Below are 17,492 nucleotides of genomic sequence, written 5' to 3'. Positions count from 1 at the left end.
GATGTATTAGGTTTTCAAAAATATTTTAAAAAATTTTATATAATACTAGAAAACTTATCCTCTTCCACCTCTAGTCTAATGGAGCAATCAGCCAATAGTTCTGCTATAATGGTTCTTTTATGTATAAAATAATCACATTCAAGTCTTCCCATGGCATAGTAAACTTTATAATTTCCTTCAAAAATCAATATAGAGAAATCACTTATATAGAGCCCTTTGATTATAAATCAACTCCAAGACATTGTTTGATAATGAGATGCTTTATTAAATTTGATACATTTACTATATAAGAACTCTGTGAAAAAAATGGGGGCATCAAATTATTTTGACTGTGGATCTCTGTATTATGAAGTCTGTTTCCACACTATATCTTCTCGCTATGTTCTGTGATTATAGGCATATAGATGGCTAAGGGCAGTAGTAGCCTTTCCCTGCAAGAATACACAAATCTTGTCTTCCAGCTGACTTGCATGGTATTCCAAGTCCTCCAGAATAATGGGAAGCCCCATCCCCATCTCCATTCAGTGTCCTGTCCAGGGGTGAGCTTTACATAGCACCTGGGCCAGCCCCACATCTGTGCTGAACATGTGGTACACATAGGGTAGGCCTTGGGAGGCATCTTCCTCTCAGCCACACAACTCTGCGTGGACTATTCTGAAACTCCTTGGAGAGCTGAAACTTCTGGAAAAAAGAAAGAGAGGGAGAGTAAAAGTCTCATTGATGACACAAAAACAAAAAATAACCAAGAAGTCAGAAAATGACTACTTTTGCAAAATGCTCTTTGATATAGCCTGAATTGAACAGTGTTGCTATTCCTGATTTATCACTTGTTAAGGCCACCCATTCTCTTACCAGGCACAGGAGTCTCTGCAATGAGGTGCCTGTGGTTGGTAAACAGCTCTGTGGAGTCTTGTTCTACTGTTCTCTCCTCTAGGTCTGATTCTGGAATTGGAGTACAGCCACCTAGGTGAAAAACACAAATGATATTTTAAGCAATGTATAAGAAAATCTGCCTCTCCACACAGCAACCAGGGCTTAGGAATGCACCAAGCATAAAGGTAATAAATGATGTGACAACAATCTTGAGGAATGGACCAAAAAGAATTATCTTCAATGTTACTCTGGTGAAAATACTGGGAGTGAGTTGCTGCCCCCAAAGACATGTTACAGTGCTTATGACTTGGCAACAGTAGCAACAGTGTTGTCTTTGAAGTCAGAGAAGACAAAACATACAGCATATGTGATATCCATAGTATAACAGTCTCTCAGCAGGAAGTCCCTTTAATACCAGAGCATAGGAAACTATGAATGCACATGGACCAGAGAAGGGATCCTCCTTGGGCCAGGGAAAGTTGCAGATATCCCAAGACAGTGAGGAATTTGACTCTCTCCCTGAATCCCAACACCTCACAGCACAGACGCCAACACTTCACAACTCAACAGCAAAGCTGTGAACTGCATGTGGGAGACTTTGATTCTAAGGTGACTTGAGGATGAGCTGGCATCATGGAGCTTTTTAAAGATTGGATATAAGTCATCTGACTTTATCCACCAAAATCTTGTATGGGAAACTCAGAATCATGTGAGAATCTCCCGAGGACGTCTGCAACTTGATCTGACTAACGTGCCCTCATTTCCTGGAAGTGAGCTAACACTTCACCCTACCCGTTTCACTCCAAAGCCATTCTTCTTGTTAATGAAGTGTGATTTCTTTTTCATAGGCTACTCACACACTGAGTCCAAAGCCTCAACGCTCAGGTTGGGTTTTATGCTTGAGAAGGTTTATGAAGCTCATGACATTCTGAGGAAAGACAGGGTGTCGGCAGCACTGATTGGAAAACCACATCACTCAGAGGAGAGGGAAGTGGCAAGATCCTGGGTCTGAAGGAAAATACATCTTACCACCCAGCCCTCTGCATCGCCTCTGAAAAAGAAATTGATGCCGAGAGAAACTAAAGAGAAAGGTGTTGCCACACTCATAAAGTGAGAATCAGTGGTAGCCCTAGAGGTGCCCAAATAGGAAACATTGGAATCACCCATCAACATAATAGCACTCACCTAGATCTGTCTGCAAATGGCAAGACCCTTACTGGAAGGAGAACCAGGGCAATTTTTAAATCTCTTTTGCAATGGTAAGTCTTTAGTCAGGGCACCAGAACTATTGCTATTAAGCAGTTGCTAAGTGCTTGAGACCCTGCCTATATATGTTATACCGTGGCACAAATAGTATTCTGCCAAGGTCACGTAATTCTGTAGTGCTGAGAAGCCCAAGAAACAGCCCCTTTCTTTTTCTCCTTTACACTCAGCCAACTGAGTGAAAAGGAAAGGGGGTGAGATTGGAAGGGGCTGGGGGCACCTGTAAGGTAATGACAGGGAGGAGAGGAAAGAAGAGATGTGCTTCCTGATGAACAGAGCCCTAATCCCAAGGGAGAAAGAAAGAAGAAGGACCTGTTTCTCATTTTAGACTCACCAATCAGATCAAGTCACTTCTCCTAGGGACAGAGGGAGGCCAGGCATGCCATTGTCATGCAGCTACCTTCACACACAAGTAATCTTCAGGAGTGAAATGGGAAGGAGTGCACAGAGCAGTTAGCAATGTCCACCTCTGACTCCAGCTGACTCAATATTGGGGCAAAACAAAAGTATGAAAACTTAAAGAGCAACTCCTAGTTCTTTATCACAGTGTGCACAAATAGAAAAGTCAGTTGCTGTAGACAGAGAATGGGTGGCCTTAACAACTAATGTAAATTCCTCTTCACTGTCCTGAGTACAGAGGGATGACAAGCTGCCCTGCTGGATGCTCTCTACTCTGCAGGTGCTGTATTGGGACCCAACTGTTGCACCTTCTCAGATTCCTTTAGCACATCCCACTTCAGCCAATGCCCACTGCAGGGCCCACCAGTCACCTCCCCTAACAATGAGACCCCCTTTCTTTGAACGCCTCAGGCAGGTGGACTGCCCATCATAGATCAAGAACCCCTGCCATTTCTAGCATGACAGGAACAATGTGGTGTGAGCTCTGGCCTCCTGGCCAATGGGAAATTGGAGAACAGAAGATGCTGTGCAGATTGCCTCCTGCCTCTCTCTCCAGGACCTCAGCTCTTTGCAGATCTCCAGGAAGGTGCTGTGTGCTGAGTGGGTACACTGCTCAGTCTCTTCCTGGCTCTCTGGGAGAAGTGGTCTCATCTGTGAGCTTGCACCACTTGGCATGACCTCACATATTTCCTTGTTCACTTTCCTTTGTGCTTCACAAATAAATTGACATCACTTTAATCCTTGCCTCAGGCCCTGCTTTCTTGTTCAAAAAGAAAAAATTCTTAAAAAATTCTTAAAGCCAGGCCTTCAAGATTAAATTTGGAAGCAGACTGGCCACTCATTATTCTGCAAGAATAAGCTGGCTCCACAGCTGGTGCTGAACAGGATGGCAACCACCTCTAGTTGTAAATAAAGCTTTCATCCATGGTTAACTGGGATGATGTGCATGCAGGGGTCAAGACATTGGGAGATCAAATTATAGTGGCATGGAAATATTTATAATTATAAAGACTTCAGAGTAGTGTGACTGTTCCTGATGACCAGACACCTAGCAAACAGAAAATGCAGGCTCACTGCAGCTAAAAGGCAACAAAGCAAATTCAGAAAGTCAGAAGGTTTCTTGGGCCTTGCTAGTGTGAGATCATCACACCAGTAGCAGAGGGATCACCTGGGAACACATTAGAAATGAAGGATTTCAGGCCTCACTCCACACATTCTGGATTCAAATCTGCTGAAAAGGAGTGATGAGTATATCCAATGAGATTTTTGCTAAGAAAAAGAAAATGTGTGAGTATGTGTGTGTGTGTGTAAAAAGAAATATATATATATATATATATATATATATATTTATAAATATATTTATAATATGTTATATTATATATAATATTATATATTATATATATTTGCTAAAAATTTAAGAGTAAGTGATTAAAGAATAGAAATAAAACATAAAACTTCCAAACTAACAGAGACCCTCTGAAGCCAATCTGTGGAAGCATAGCTTGGGTCCCACGGACACCAGATGAAGTGCCCTTGGCTTGGAGCCCACCCTATAAAAGGAAAAGGGGAAGAAAACCCTCAGCTGGATGAGATCATCAAAACACAAATGGTGTGTGGACATACAGGAGGAACCAACCGGCAGGTACGGCCAGGATCTGGGACCTTCATGACCTGGAAATAAGGCAAGGGCCTCCAGGAGGGCAAGGGGCTCAGAGTCCTGGGGTCCTACTGTGTGCTGGGCACTCTGCTGTGTATTTGTAATGTTGATTCAATCGATCCTCAGACAGCCCTACCAGAACAGACTCCCTGTCCTCGTTTTATAACTGCAAACATATTGATGGTAATTAGCTTTTCTTCTCTTGTCCTTCCACCATCAACTCTTCCCCTCAAGTTTCCCCAGGCCCCTTTGTGCTTTCTTGCCTCAGGGCAGTTTGGAATGGGACTGGATAAAGAGTAGCCTGGAAATACAGATGGTCCCAAGTTGTGATGATTCAACTTTATGATGGTGCAAAAGTAATTCAGTAGAAACTATACTTGGAATTTTGAGTTTGGACCTTTTCCCCAGGCTGGTGCTATACAGGCGAGTCCCTCCTCTCAATGCTGGGCATGGCAATGAGTCACTGTTCCCAGTCAGTCCCACAGTAGTTAGGAGAAACAATGGACCTGAGATAGTGCACATGCTGCTCAGCTGTGAGGTGAGGTGAGCTGGACAGATTAAGTGCATTTTCCATTGATGATATTTTCAATTTACAATGGGCTTGCTGGGATATAACCCCATCGTAGGTCATCTGTTGCTTTACTCTCTGGCCTTGATTTTCTGCATCCTGGTCTCACTGAAGAGATGGAACTGTGGTAATCTGGTAGGGGTAGAAGGGGCAGAGCTCAAAGGGTGAGAGGTGGCTGGGACCTCAGCTGGCAGCAGTTCAGGTCCCCAAGCTGATGAGTCATGGAAGATGGAGGCATGGGACACTGGGAGGGCTGAGCCTCAGGAACCCCATTCTCAGCCACAGAAAGCCTTGAGTTGAAGATTGCCGAGGGTTTCGGCAAAAACACTGTTGGCAGTTACTGTGACCTCACTTTATGAGCCCAGAATACAAGACTGCCTGGACAGCGATGGGGTGGGGCAGGTGGGCACTAATAATTGAGACTGAATTTTCCACATTCTTGCTATTAAAGAAAATATAATTTTGACATTTCTTGCATCTCTGACTTGAACTGCAAACCATCAGCCTTCTTGAAAGTTTCAACATATTAAATGAATTTGAGAGATTATATTACCTGCCAAAGGTCACACAGCAAATCTATATAAAACTGCAGCTTGGCTCTCTGTAGTCTAACAATACATCTCAAAAGGACCAACTTTTCAAGTTTCCTATCTATCAAAACCAGTACTTCTGTAAAATATAGTTAATAATGAATCACAGGAATTACCAGAAAAATGAAATAATAACGTATCACCTGTCATCTTTTAGTATTCAATTCAATAGTCATAACAGCCCCCTTATCAATCATTACAAAAGTTTCTAAATATTCTCAATTCCACATAACAAATGTTTGCAGCCAGAGGCCAGGCTTTGGGTAAGTGGCACTTAATTATAAGATATGGTCTACTTTCATTAATATGATACGTGTACCTGAGATTTTAAAATAATGATACATCAAACTTTTAATTATCTAAGGTTCAAATAGCTAGTAAACTCCTGGCAACAAAAGGGGCTCCTTACGATTTATCCACATCTCTTCTACTCAAGTTATCTAGAGCAGTCTGGTTTCACTGTCCCCACAACCACAGGATGCCTAGGCTCCCCCTTCACAGTACTGCTGCAACTGTTACAGAGCTGGGGCCTTCTGTGAAGCTGAGGCAGTGTGGACACCCCTTCCTCCAAACCCTTATTCTTAGAATCAGGCCAAAAGATTTCAGACATATTGCTTAGAGTAACAGACATAAATTTATTAAAAGGGATAGGAAAGCAGAAAGGGAACACTCTCAAGGGAGAAAGTGTGTCATCATAGAAAAGAGAGGGATGGCACACCTCTCCTCCCCTCCAGTTTTATTGAGATCCCAGAGTTTCCAGAGAGTTCCGCCCAGGTCTTGACTGTTGACTGACACCAGACCTTCAAATCCCCACTGCCATGACAACTCTTGGTTACTTAGGCCCATGCTGACTAGTTCTAACTGGAACCTGATTTTACAGATTTTATGGTTGGGGGAATTATCCATATCTCCCTGAGTTCTAGGATCTGGTCTATGTAAGGGTCACAAAAGACCCCCTGAAGGGGTAACATGTTCTTTTTATCAGAATTTTGGACCTGCAGTTCTCCTGCAGATAATAGGAGTAAGTAAGAACTGTGACATATCCTGTCCACTTAAGTCAGGCAGGGCTGCAGATAAACTGCTTTTTAAATGAGAAAGTGTGTGGGGGGTCAGCATAGTGGGCCCATTTTTATTGGATTATTCTCCTAACCTCATGTTCCCACTGCTCGATCACAACCATAGGAGACCCACCTCTATTTATAAGCTCTTTAACAAGGTGGAGCATCATTAAAGGTCTGGCATCCCCAGTCAGATACATGGATGTGCTCTCACCATGGAATGCTGTTATAAGTGTAGTTTTATTATAGAGTCTTATTGTAATTAAGTTATTACTTTAAAAACTTTTCTGGAGTAATCTGGAAACCTAATCCTTGCATGTGAAATTTTAAAACATGCGGCATGTTTTATGAATTGTGAATGATCAGCATTGAAGCAATTGGAACAAAGCTGTTCATAAGCTGCAAACTACACCAGTGATATTAAAAAGGATTTCCAAGCTGCCTGTGATTCTGAATTTTTTTTATTAGTTGCTCAAAACATTACAATGATCTTGACGTATGAATTCTTATTTGATTCAAATGGGGTATGAATTCTTATTTTTCCACGTGTATAGATTGCAGTATCACATTGGTTTTACAGCCACGTTTATACATATAGCCATACTAGAGTCTATTGTATTCTGCTACCCTTTCTATCCCCCCTCTCTTCCCTTCCCCTCCCATCACCTCTCTCTACCCACTCTACTATGACACTTTTCTCTCTCCTCCCTCACATCATCTTGTATGTAATTTTGCATTACAGTGAAGGTCTCCTTCCATCTTCCATGGGATTCCCCTTCTCTCTCCCATTCCCTCCCACCTCTTGTCCCTGTTTAATGATAATCTTCTTCTCATGCTCTTCCTCCCTGCTCTGTTTTGAGTCGCCCCCTTATATCAAAGAAGACATTCGGCATTTGCTCCTTAGGGATTGGCTAGCTTCACTCAGCATAATCTGTTCTGAATTTTTAACAAATTATATACATGACCATTTGTGTTAATGAAACCTGTTATGAAAATCTGTTTGGGGGAATCTGATTAATACATATAGAAATCTTCACCTAGTCAGATGATTATTTAAGTAGAAAATTTTACTTAAAAGGAGTTCCCCATAAATTCATAAACATAATACAACTCTAGAATTTGCAGGCATGGGGAGGAATTCTAAGCTGTCCTCAAACCTGTTTCTATATTCAAAAGCAAATTATAGAATGGGTGGACTTCCTCCTCAACAAGTGGAACGTATTTTATCATCAAGAGAGTCACACTGAGGAATTTCTATCCATTGTCATAAAAAGAAAAACAAAAAACAACAAAAAGAACTCAGGCCTTCCTGCAGGTTGCTGCTGTAGATGTCACTGTAAGAGTTTAAAGGTTAAGATTGGAGGTCAGGCAGAAATGAATGTGGCTGACATATGGAATACTAAGATCAGTCAGAATGCAAGGTAAGCAGCACTGTGCTGGTAAATGTGTGACAGCTGGACTTCTAGGAAAAAACAAGAAAAACCCTAATCTAGAGTGTCTATAGTGTTTGCCAATTTCTGTGGTACAAATACTCCCATTATGGCCAGTTTCAAGCAACCAACATGATATCACCAAATATGGAGCTTGGCAGAGTTACACAGTTGTACAGTACTATTTAGTATTTTTCTCTTATTCCACACACATAAATAATTTCAAGTACACACCCACTAGTGAAACAGTAAAGTAATTATGAAAGTAAACTCACTGAGTATGCATATATATAATTTATTTGTTTTTAAGTTTACATAATCAAATTTGCAATAATGGCTGTCTTTTACAACTCACAAAATCCCTAGAAATCCAAGAATTGGTTCACATTAGCCAGAGTGAGCAAGCTCTCTCACACTGAAGATAGGGATGGTGTAGACAGTTTAAAGTTGTGCTTCGAAGCCTAGATTCAAACCATGGCTCAGCATTTACTAGCAAAGTAACCCTCCTGAGCAAGTTATTTCAATGAAATCAGCCTCAATCTCCTTATCTATAAAATAAAACTTTGGCAGCCTACTTCACAAGGGAGAAACAGATGAATGTGTATAGTGCCTGGCACACTAAAACACACATTAAGTTCTGACTATTTACTGTCAGACCAAGTCAGGAATACCAAAAGAAGAGTAGGATAAACAGGCCAAGATAAAGTTCTTCGGATGGGGTTCTGGAAAGGTAGGGTTCACACAGACTGAGAGACCCCGGAGCTAAGCCACAGCTCTGCAGCAGAGAGGAGGGTGCTTGCAAACCTTACACAGGTAGCTACCACAGGAGATGGCTGTTCTACCTCACTCAAGCCATACCAATATCTCTCCTGCTACTTTATCTGCCTTTTTTTTAATTGGTTGTTCAAAACCCTACAAAGCTCTTGACATATCATATTTCATACATTAGCATACATTAGCTTCAAGTGAGTTATGAACTCCCTTTTTTACCCCAAGTACAGATTGCAGAATCACATGGGTTACACATCCACATTTTTACATAATACCATAATAGTAACTGTTGTATTCTGCTACCTTTCCTATCCTCTACTATCCCCCCTCCCCTCCCCTCCCATCTTCTCTCTCTACCCCTTCTACTGTAATTCATTTCTCACCTTGTTTATTTTCCCATTCCACTTACAACCTCTTATATGTAATTTAGTATAACAATGAGGGTCTCCCTCCGTTTCCATGCAATTCCCCTTTTCTCTCCCTTTCCCTCCCACCTCATGTCTCTGTTTAATGTTAATCTTTTCATCCTGCTCTTCCTCCCTGCTTTATTCTTAGTTGCTCTCATTATATCAAAGATGACATTTGGTATTTGTTTTTTAGGGATTGGCTAGCTTCACTAAGCATAATCTGCTCTAGTGCCATCCATTTCCCTGCAAATTCCAAAATTTTGTCATTTTTTAGTGCTGCGTAATACTCCATGGTGTATAGATGCCACATTTTTTTAATCCATTCATCCATTGAAGGGCATCTGGGTTGGTTCCACAATCTAGCTATTGTAAATTGTGCTGCTATGAACATCGATGTGGCAGTATCCCTGTAATACGCTCTTTTAAGGTCTTCAGGGAATAGTCCGAGAATGGCAATAGCTGGGTCAAATGGTGGTTCCATTCCCAGCTTTCCCAGGAATCTCCATACTGCTTTCCAAATTGGCCGCACCAATTTGCAGCCCCACCAGCAATGTACAAGAGAACCCTTTTCCCCACATCCTCGCCAGCACTTGTTGTTGTTTGATTTCATAATGGCTGCCAATCTTACTGGAGTGAGATGGTATCTTAGGGTGGTTTTGATTTGCATTTCTCTGACTGCTAGAGATGATGAGCATTTTTTCATGTACTTGTTGATTGATTGTATGTCCTCCTCTGAGAAGTTTCTGTTCAGGTCCTTGGCCCATTTGTTGATTGGGTTATTTGTTATCTTATTGTCTAATTTTTTGAGTTCTTTGTATATTCTGGATATTAGGGCTCTATCTGATGTGTGAGGAGTAAATATTTGTTCCCATGATGTAGGCTCCCTATTTACTTCTCTTATTGTTTCTCTTGCTGTGAAAAAACTTTTTAGTTTGAGTAAGTCCCATTTGTTGATTCTTGCTATTAACTCTTGTGCTATGGGTGTCCTATTAAGGAATTTGGAGCCCGACCCCACTATATGTAGATCGTAGCCAACTCTTTCTTCTATCAGACGCAGAGTCTCTGATTTGATATCAAGGTCTTTGATCCATTTTGAGTTAACTTTTGTGCATGGTGAGAGGAGGGGGTTCAGTTTCATTTTGTTGCATATGGATTTCCAGTTTTCCCAACACCATTTGTTGAAGATGCTATCCTTCCTCCATTGCATGTTTTTAGCCCCTTTATCCAATATAAGATAGTTGTAACTTTGTGGATTGGTCTCTGTGTCCTCTATTCTGTACCATTGGTCCACCCGCCTGTTTTGGTACCAGTACCATGCTGTCTTTGTTACTATTGCTCTGTAATATAGTTTGAAATCTGGTATCGCTATACCGCCTGATTCGCACTTCCTGCTTAGAATTGCTTTTGCTATTCTGGGTCTTTTATTTTTCCATATGAATTTCATGATTGCTTTATCTATTTCTACAAGCAATGCCTTTGGGATTTTGATTGGCATTGCATTAAACCTATATAGAACTTTTGGTAATATCGCCATTTTGATGATGTTAGTTCTGCCTATCCATGAACAGGGTATATTTTTCCATCTTCTAAGATCTTCTTCTACTTCTCTCTTTAGGGTTCTGTAGTTTTCATTGTATAAATCTTTCACCTCTTTTGTTAGGTTGATTCCCAAGTATTTTATTTTTTTTGAGGATATTGTGAATGGAGTGGTTTTCCTCATTTCCATTTCAGAAGTTTTGTTGCTGATATACAGGAATGCCTTTCATTTATGCGTGTTGATTTTATATCCTGCTACTTTGCTGAATTCATTTATTAGTTCTAGTAGTTTTTTTGTAGACCCTTTTGGGTCTTCTAGGTATAAAATCATGTCATCCGCAAATAATGATAATTTAAGTTCTTCTTTTCCAATTTTTATGCCTTTAATTTCTTTTGTCTGTCTAATTGCTCTGGCCAGTGTTTCGAGAACTATATTGAATAGAAGTGGTGATAGAGGGCATCCCTGTCTTGTTCCAGATTTTAGAGGGAATGCCTTCAATTTTTCTCCATTCAGAATGATGCTAGCCTGAGGCTTAGCATAGATAGCTTTTACAATGTCAAGGTAATTTCCTGTTATCCCTAGTTTTTCTAATGTTTTGAACATAAAGGGATGCTGTATTTTGTCGAATGCTTTTTCTGCGTCTATCGAGATGATCATATGGTTCTTATCTTTAAGTCTATTGATGTGGTGAATAACATTTATTGATTTCCGTATATTGAACCATCCTTGCATCCCAGGGATGAATCCTACTTGATCATGGTGCACAATTTTTTTGATGTGCCTTTGTATCCGATTCGCCAGAATTTTATTGAGGATTTTTGCATCTAGGTTCATCAGGGATATTGGTCTGTAATTTTCTTTCTTTGAGGTGTCTTTGTCTGGTTTCGGAATCAACGTGATGTTGGCCTCATAGAATGAATTTGGAAGAGCTCCCTCTTTTTCTATTTCCTGAAATAACTTGAAAAGTATTGGTATTAATTCTTCTTTAAAAGTTTTGTAAAACTCCGCTGTATACCCATCCGGTCCTGGGCTTTTCTTGGTGGGTAGTCTCTTGATTGCTTCTTCAATTTCCTCCATTGATATTGGTCTGTTCAAATTGTGTGTATCCTCCTGACTCAGTCTGGGCAAATCATATGTCTTAAGAAATTTATCGATGTCTTCACTATCTTCTATTTTATTGGAATATAGGTTTTCAAAATAATTTCTAATTGTCTTCTGTATTTCTGTAGCATCTGTTGTGATATTGCCTTTTTCATCCCGTATGTTAGTAATTTGAGTTCTCTCTCTTCTTCTCTTCGTTAGCATGGCTAAGGGTCTGTCAATCTTGTTTATTTTTTCGAAGAACCAACTTTTAGTTTTGTTGATTTTTTCAATAGTTTCTTTTGTTTCAATTTCGTTGATTTCCGCTCTGATTTTAATTATTTCTTGCCTTCTGCTGCATTTGCTGTTGTTTTGTTCTTCCTTTTCCAGGGCTTTGAGATGAAGTGTGAGCTCATTTATTTGTTGGTTTTTCTTTTTTTTGAGGAATGACCTCCAGGCGATGAATTTCCCTCTTAAAACTGCTTTCATTGTGTCCCATAGATTCCGATAAGTTGTGTCTGTATTTTCATTTATCTCTAAGAATTTTTTGATTTCCTCCTTTATGTCTTCTGTAACCCATTGATCATTCAGTAACATATTGTTCATTTTCCATGTGATAAATGATTTTCCCATCCTTCTTTTATCATTGATTTCCAGTTTCATTCCATTATGATCAGATAAAATGCATGGTATTATCTCCACCCCTTTATATTTACTGAGGTTTGCCCTATGGCATAATATATGGTCTATTTTTGAGAAGGATCCATGTGCTGCTGAGAAAAAAGTATATCCACTTGATGATGGTTGATATATTCTATATACGTCAGTTAAGTCTAGGTTATTGATTGTGTTATTTAGATCTATAGTTTCTTTATTCAACTTTTGTTTGGAGGATCTGTCCAATGGTGAGAGAGGTGTGTTGAAGTCACCCATAATTATTGTATTGTGGTCTATTTGATTCTTGAACTTGAGGAGAATTTGTTTTATGAACGTCGCAGCACCATTATTTGGTGCATAAATATTGATAATTGTTATGTCTTGTTGGTGAATGGTTCCTTTTAACAGTATATAATGGCCTTCCTTATCCCTTTGGATTAACTTAGTCTTGAAGTCGATTTTGTTCGATATGAGGATGGCCACACCTGCTTGTTTGCGAGGACCGTGTGCATGGTATATTTTTTCCCAACCTTTCACTTTCAGCCTGTGTATGTCTTTTCCTGTCAGATGTGTCTCCTGGAGGCAGCATATTGTTGGATTTGTTTTTTTAATCCATGTTACCAGTCTATGTCGCTTTATTGGAGAGTTTAAACCATTAATGTTTAGAGTTACTATTGCTATATGGTTTGTACTTCCATCCATGTTTGATTATTTGTCTCTCTTTTTTTTTTAATTTAGTTTATTTCTCCATGATTAGCTTTCCCCCCTCCGTCAGTCTTTACTGGGGCACTTCCCACTGTTGGCTTTGGTTATTGTTTCTCATTTCTTCCTCGTGTAGTGTTTTGCTCAAGATATTCTGCAATGCTGGTTTTCTGGCTGCAAATTCTTTTAGCTTTTGTTTATCATGAAAGATTTTTATTTCATTGTCGTACCTGAAGCTTAATTTTGCTGGATACAGAATTCTTGGTTGGCATCCATTGTCTTTCAGTGTTTGAAATACGTTGTTCCAGGATCTTCTAGCTTTCAGTGTCTGAGATGAAAAATCCGCTGTTAACCTTATTGGTTTACCCCTGAATGTAATCTGCCTCCTTTCTCTTGTAGCTTTTAATATTTTCTCTTTGTTCTGTATATTGGATATCTTCATAACAATGTGTCTTGGCGTTGGTCTACTTTGATTTTGTATGCTCGGTGTTCTGTATGCATCTACAATTTGTATATCTGTTTCCTTTTTTATTTCTGGAAAGTTTTCTGTGATTATTTCATGTAGTAGATTACACATTCCCTTGGTTTGAATCTCTGTGCCTTCCTCTATCCCGATCACTCTTAAATTTGGTTTTTTAATGTTATCACATATCTCTTGGATGCTTCTCTCGTGATTTTTAACCAGCCTATCAGAGTTGGCTAGACTCTTTTCAAGATGATATATTTTGTCTTCATTATCTGACGTTCTGGCTTCTACTTGCTCCACTCTGTTAGTGATACTCTCATTTGAGTTTTTAATTTGGTTTATAAGTTCCTTCATTTCTAAGATTATTGTCTGATTCTTTTTTATAATCTCTATCTCCTGATAAAGATGCTTAACTTCTTCTTTTATCTGTTTTTGTAATTCGTTCTCAATGTGTTCTTTTGCTGCTTGAATTTGCTGTCTCGTATCCTCTTTAAGGTTCCATTCCATCTGTCTAAGGTATTCCTTGAGGTCTGTATATGACCATTTTTCTGATGAATCTATATTCTCCTGGATATTTAGGCCTTCCTGCATTGTTTGTACTCCTTTCCTTCCTTGCTTTTTCATATTGCTTCTTGTTCTGTTTGACTACTGAGTTGTTGATTACTCCTATAAATTTATTTGCTGCTTGGGAGGAAAGGTATTATAGGGGGAGGGAATAAGTCACCAAAGAGAATGAGAGTAAGCAGGCAGAATTCAAGGAAGGGGGAATATGAGAATTGAAAATAAATGCAAAGACAGAAGAAAAGAAGAGAGAGAGAAAGGAAACAGAAAATTAAAAAGAATTAAAAAGAAATCATAATTGCAATAATAAAAATGAAAATTAGTATTAAAAAATAAGATAAAATGAATTAAAAAAAATTTGGGGAAAACAACAACAAAAACAAAACAAAACCAATAAAAAAAAAATTTTTAATACATGCAGTCTTTTAGACTCATCAATTCAGATTGTTAACTACAATTCTGGTATGAGAGAGATCATCCATAGTGTGAATAAAACAGGAGACCAGAGAAAAGAAAAAAAAAAAAAAATGCAGTCTTAGAGTTCGATTCCCTATTCTTCCAGTAGGTGGAGCTGTGCCCACCGGGCCACGCTTCTCCTCTCAGTAGGCGGGAGCCAATCGCTGTGCAGCAGCTCTTCCTCCTGGACTGGGCGGGTCTCTAATCCTGAGTGCACCGGTGATGCTCACCACAATATTGGCTACACACCAAGTCTGCTGTTCCTGTGAGCCCTGTTTTCAGGAACGCCTGGGCACATTCTCCCTGTTTGCCATTCCCTTGGACCCTAAGTTTGTAGAGCTTGGGGCTGAGAACCCCCAGCGAATTTGCTTGCCCTCTGGTAGCCACGCCCCTGGAAGCTGGTGCAAGAGACCTCAGTTGTCAGCACTGGTGATAGTGGTAGCCGGAATTCCGCGCCGCGGGTCCCGCGCCACTCCTGATTCCCCCGTGCAAGAGCCGGGCGGGCGGGGCTTTTAGCAGGGCCCGGCAGGCGGGGACTGTCCACACGAGCGCGGGGTTGGGGGTTGGGGTGGTTGTTTCCAGTGCCGAACCGCCAAAGGCGGCTCACAGAGCTGGGAAGTCAGGACCCAGCCTTCCGTATGCTCGCTGCAATGTGTGAGCAGCGGTTTTTCGGCTGGGCCGGCGGGACTGCGCCCCAGTAGGAGCTGTTTACACGAGCGCGGCGGGGCAGGGGTGGGGGGTGGGGGTCGTTGTTCACAGCGCCGAGCCGGCGGGGGGGAGGGGGTGATTGGAGGGGGTGGTCGTTTGCAGCGCCGAGCCGCCTCTGCGCTAGGCCGGCTGGGGCCCAAGCAGGCTGTGGCCGTTTGTAAGTACGCTGCAAAGTGTGGGCAGCAGCGGGAGTTCGGCGTTGGCTGTGAGTTCCTGCTGAGTTTCACTCGCTGAGATTCACTCGTCTGGGACAAAGTGACCCCTCTAATAGACTTACTAGTTCCCGGCAGGTCTCCTTTCTGCGGAATTTTGCTAGAAGTCCCTCAGCAGGCCGTATGCAGGTGAATTAATGGTCCTCTCTGCTCCCGTTCCTGTGGAGGCATTGAAAGTGCTGCCTCCTTGCCGGCAGCCATGTTGGGTCCCCACTTTATCTGCCTTTAATATTTGATTCTAATCCAGGGGGATTCTGGGGCCCAACTAAACTACTTCACTCAGCCTAAACCAGTAGTTTGTTCAGAGAATAAATATTATTTAAGCTCTGCACCATCCAGTTTCTGGTGCCACAATCCAGTTTTGCCCCAGTCGTCCAAAAGCAGTCATAGTAAATGTGTAAATGTGATTAGGCATTGGCTGTGTTTCAATAAAACTTTATTTACCCAAACAAGCGGTGGGCCAGATATGGCGCAAAGGCCTAAGTAGTTTGCCAATCCTGACTTATGGAAAGCTGCTCTGCATATCCTAATTCTAAGGATTCCATGAGGCACTGAATAGTGCTATATGTCTTGTTTTATAACACTACTACCAGAATATCTTACAGTGTTACTATAATAAATTTTAAAATATTATTGTTTGCCCAATTCAACAAATGCTCTTTTTTGGTTGGGCAGATTTTAGTTTTTGTAACAATTGTAATTGTGCAGAATTTAGCAGATTGAGTACAGAGCATTTCCATATGTCCTCTGCAGCTTCCCTATTATTAACTTCTTTCATTAGTATGGTACATATGTTACATTAATAAGCTAATATTGACAAGTTATTATTAAAGTCCAGAGTTTATTCAGATTTTCTTCATTTCTTTCTAATGTCCTTTTTTTTTGTTTCAGGATGCTTTCCAGAGTAGCATAGCATGGGTTGTCATATTCTTTGTTCCCTTAGTTTTGGACAGTTTCTAAGACTTTGATTTTGATGGCCTTGATGGTTTTGAGGAGAATTTGTGAGGGATATTACAGAAAGCCCTTCTGTTGGAGTTTGTCTGATTTTTTTTCTTATGATTAGACTGAAGAAATATTTTAAAAGGAGGTTTCTTTTCAAATTATTAAGGTTTTCAATATTTTAGGATGATCTCCAAGTGTTTCTCTCATCTTCTATCAAAAGTAAAACTAAGCAGGCAGTGAATAGAGAGGTTACTGAAAGGGACAGAGGCAAAGCACAAGTTCAAGCTCACACAGCAGTGAACTGGCTGGATCTAGCTGTAGGAGCTAGGGCATGTAATCAGTTACCCCATGTGTAAGAAGGGAATCATGATGACACCAATTGTGAGTGTTCCATGAAATCATGTACACTGGCACTGTGCTCAGCACGTAATATACACCTTTTCACTCTCTACCTTCTATTAATTTTCTTAGCATAGATGCCCTTGTTGTACCTTTCTGTGGAATCAAAGAACCTAATTTTAGTTCAATCACCTGCATTTAGTAGATATCAAGTCAGAGACTCAGAGCTGATGCCAATAGAGCTTTGTCAGGATCACCTTTTTCTCCAGAAAGATCTTAATAGTTATTTGCTTGCAATTTGGCTATCTTAACTAGTGCTTCCTTTCAATAATACAGAAAGTCCAGAGGGCTGCAAGCTGTTCTCTGGGTGATTTAAAGACTGCTCATTTGTTTTCTTGCAACAGTGACTTCACAATCAACTGGTTGTATGGATGGGAGTGTTCCACTCCTTTAGGGCGGAGAAAACATTCATATTTTTAAGAGTAGTCAGACAAGAAAATACTTTCAGAGAATCACAAATGACTTGCCAACCAAATAATCTTCTGTCTTCATGGCCTGAATTGATACTAAGAATTACAAACAGCAGAAACCTCAAAAATATACACCAGTGACATTCTTCTTTTAATCAAGATTTACTTGATAGTACCTTATGCTTTGGAGATGAGGTATCTCTCCTGTGTTAATGCAGGAATGTTTAGAGGCAAAATGATCAAAATTATGAAAGCTGTAACCTATGCAGTCCATCCTAGTTCAATGGAATGACTGGGTGATAATGTGGCAGTGGGGCATGGCTGGTGGCTCATCTGCACTGCAACC

The 17,492-nt window shown here is 40.5% G+C and overlaps 1 protein-coding gene across 3 annotated transcripts in view; it reads right to left on the bottom strand.

The window, feature by feature from the left end:
* Nucleotides 1-302: 302 nt before the first annotated feature.
* Nucleotides 303-17,492, bottom strand: part of Bbs9 (Bardet-Biedl syndrome 9) — a 462,827-nt gene continuing 445,637 nt past the window's right edge. For 2 of the 3 annotated variants that reach the window (XM_076863784.2, XM_076863800.2), the window contains exons 21-22: nt 853-963; nt 303-681 (exon numbers count right to left, since the gene is read on the bottom strand). In XM_076863784.2, coding sequence (XP_076719899.2) covers nt 650-681; nt 853-963 — 143 coding nt within the window. In that variant the 3' untranslated portion in view covers nt 303-649. The remainder of the gene's footprint in view (nt 682-852; nt 964-17,492) is intronic. The other variant, XM_076863792.2, reaches the window with a different exon arrangement.

Source organism: Callospermophilus lateralis, chromosome 1, assembly GCF_048772815.1.
Source record: "Callospermophilus lateralis isolate mCalLat2 chromosome 1, mCalLat2.hap1, whole genome shotgun sequence".
NCBI lineage: Eukaryota > Metazoa > Chordata > Mammalia > Rodentia > Sciuridae > Callospermophilus > Callospermophilus lateralis.
The sequence above is the reverse complement of the archived record's forward strand: the minus strand, read 5'-3'. Positions and strand labels throughout refer to the sequence as shown.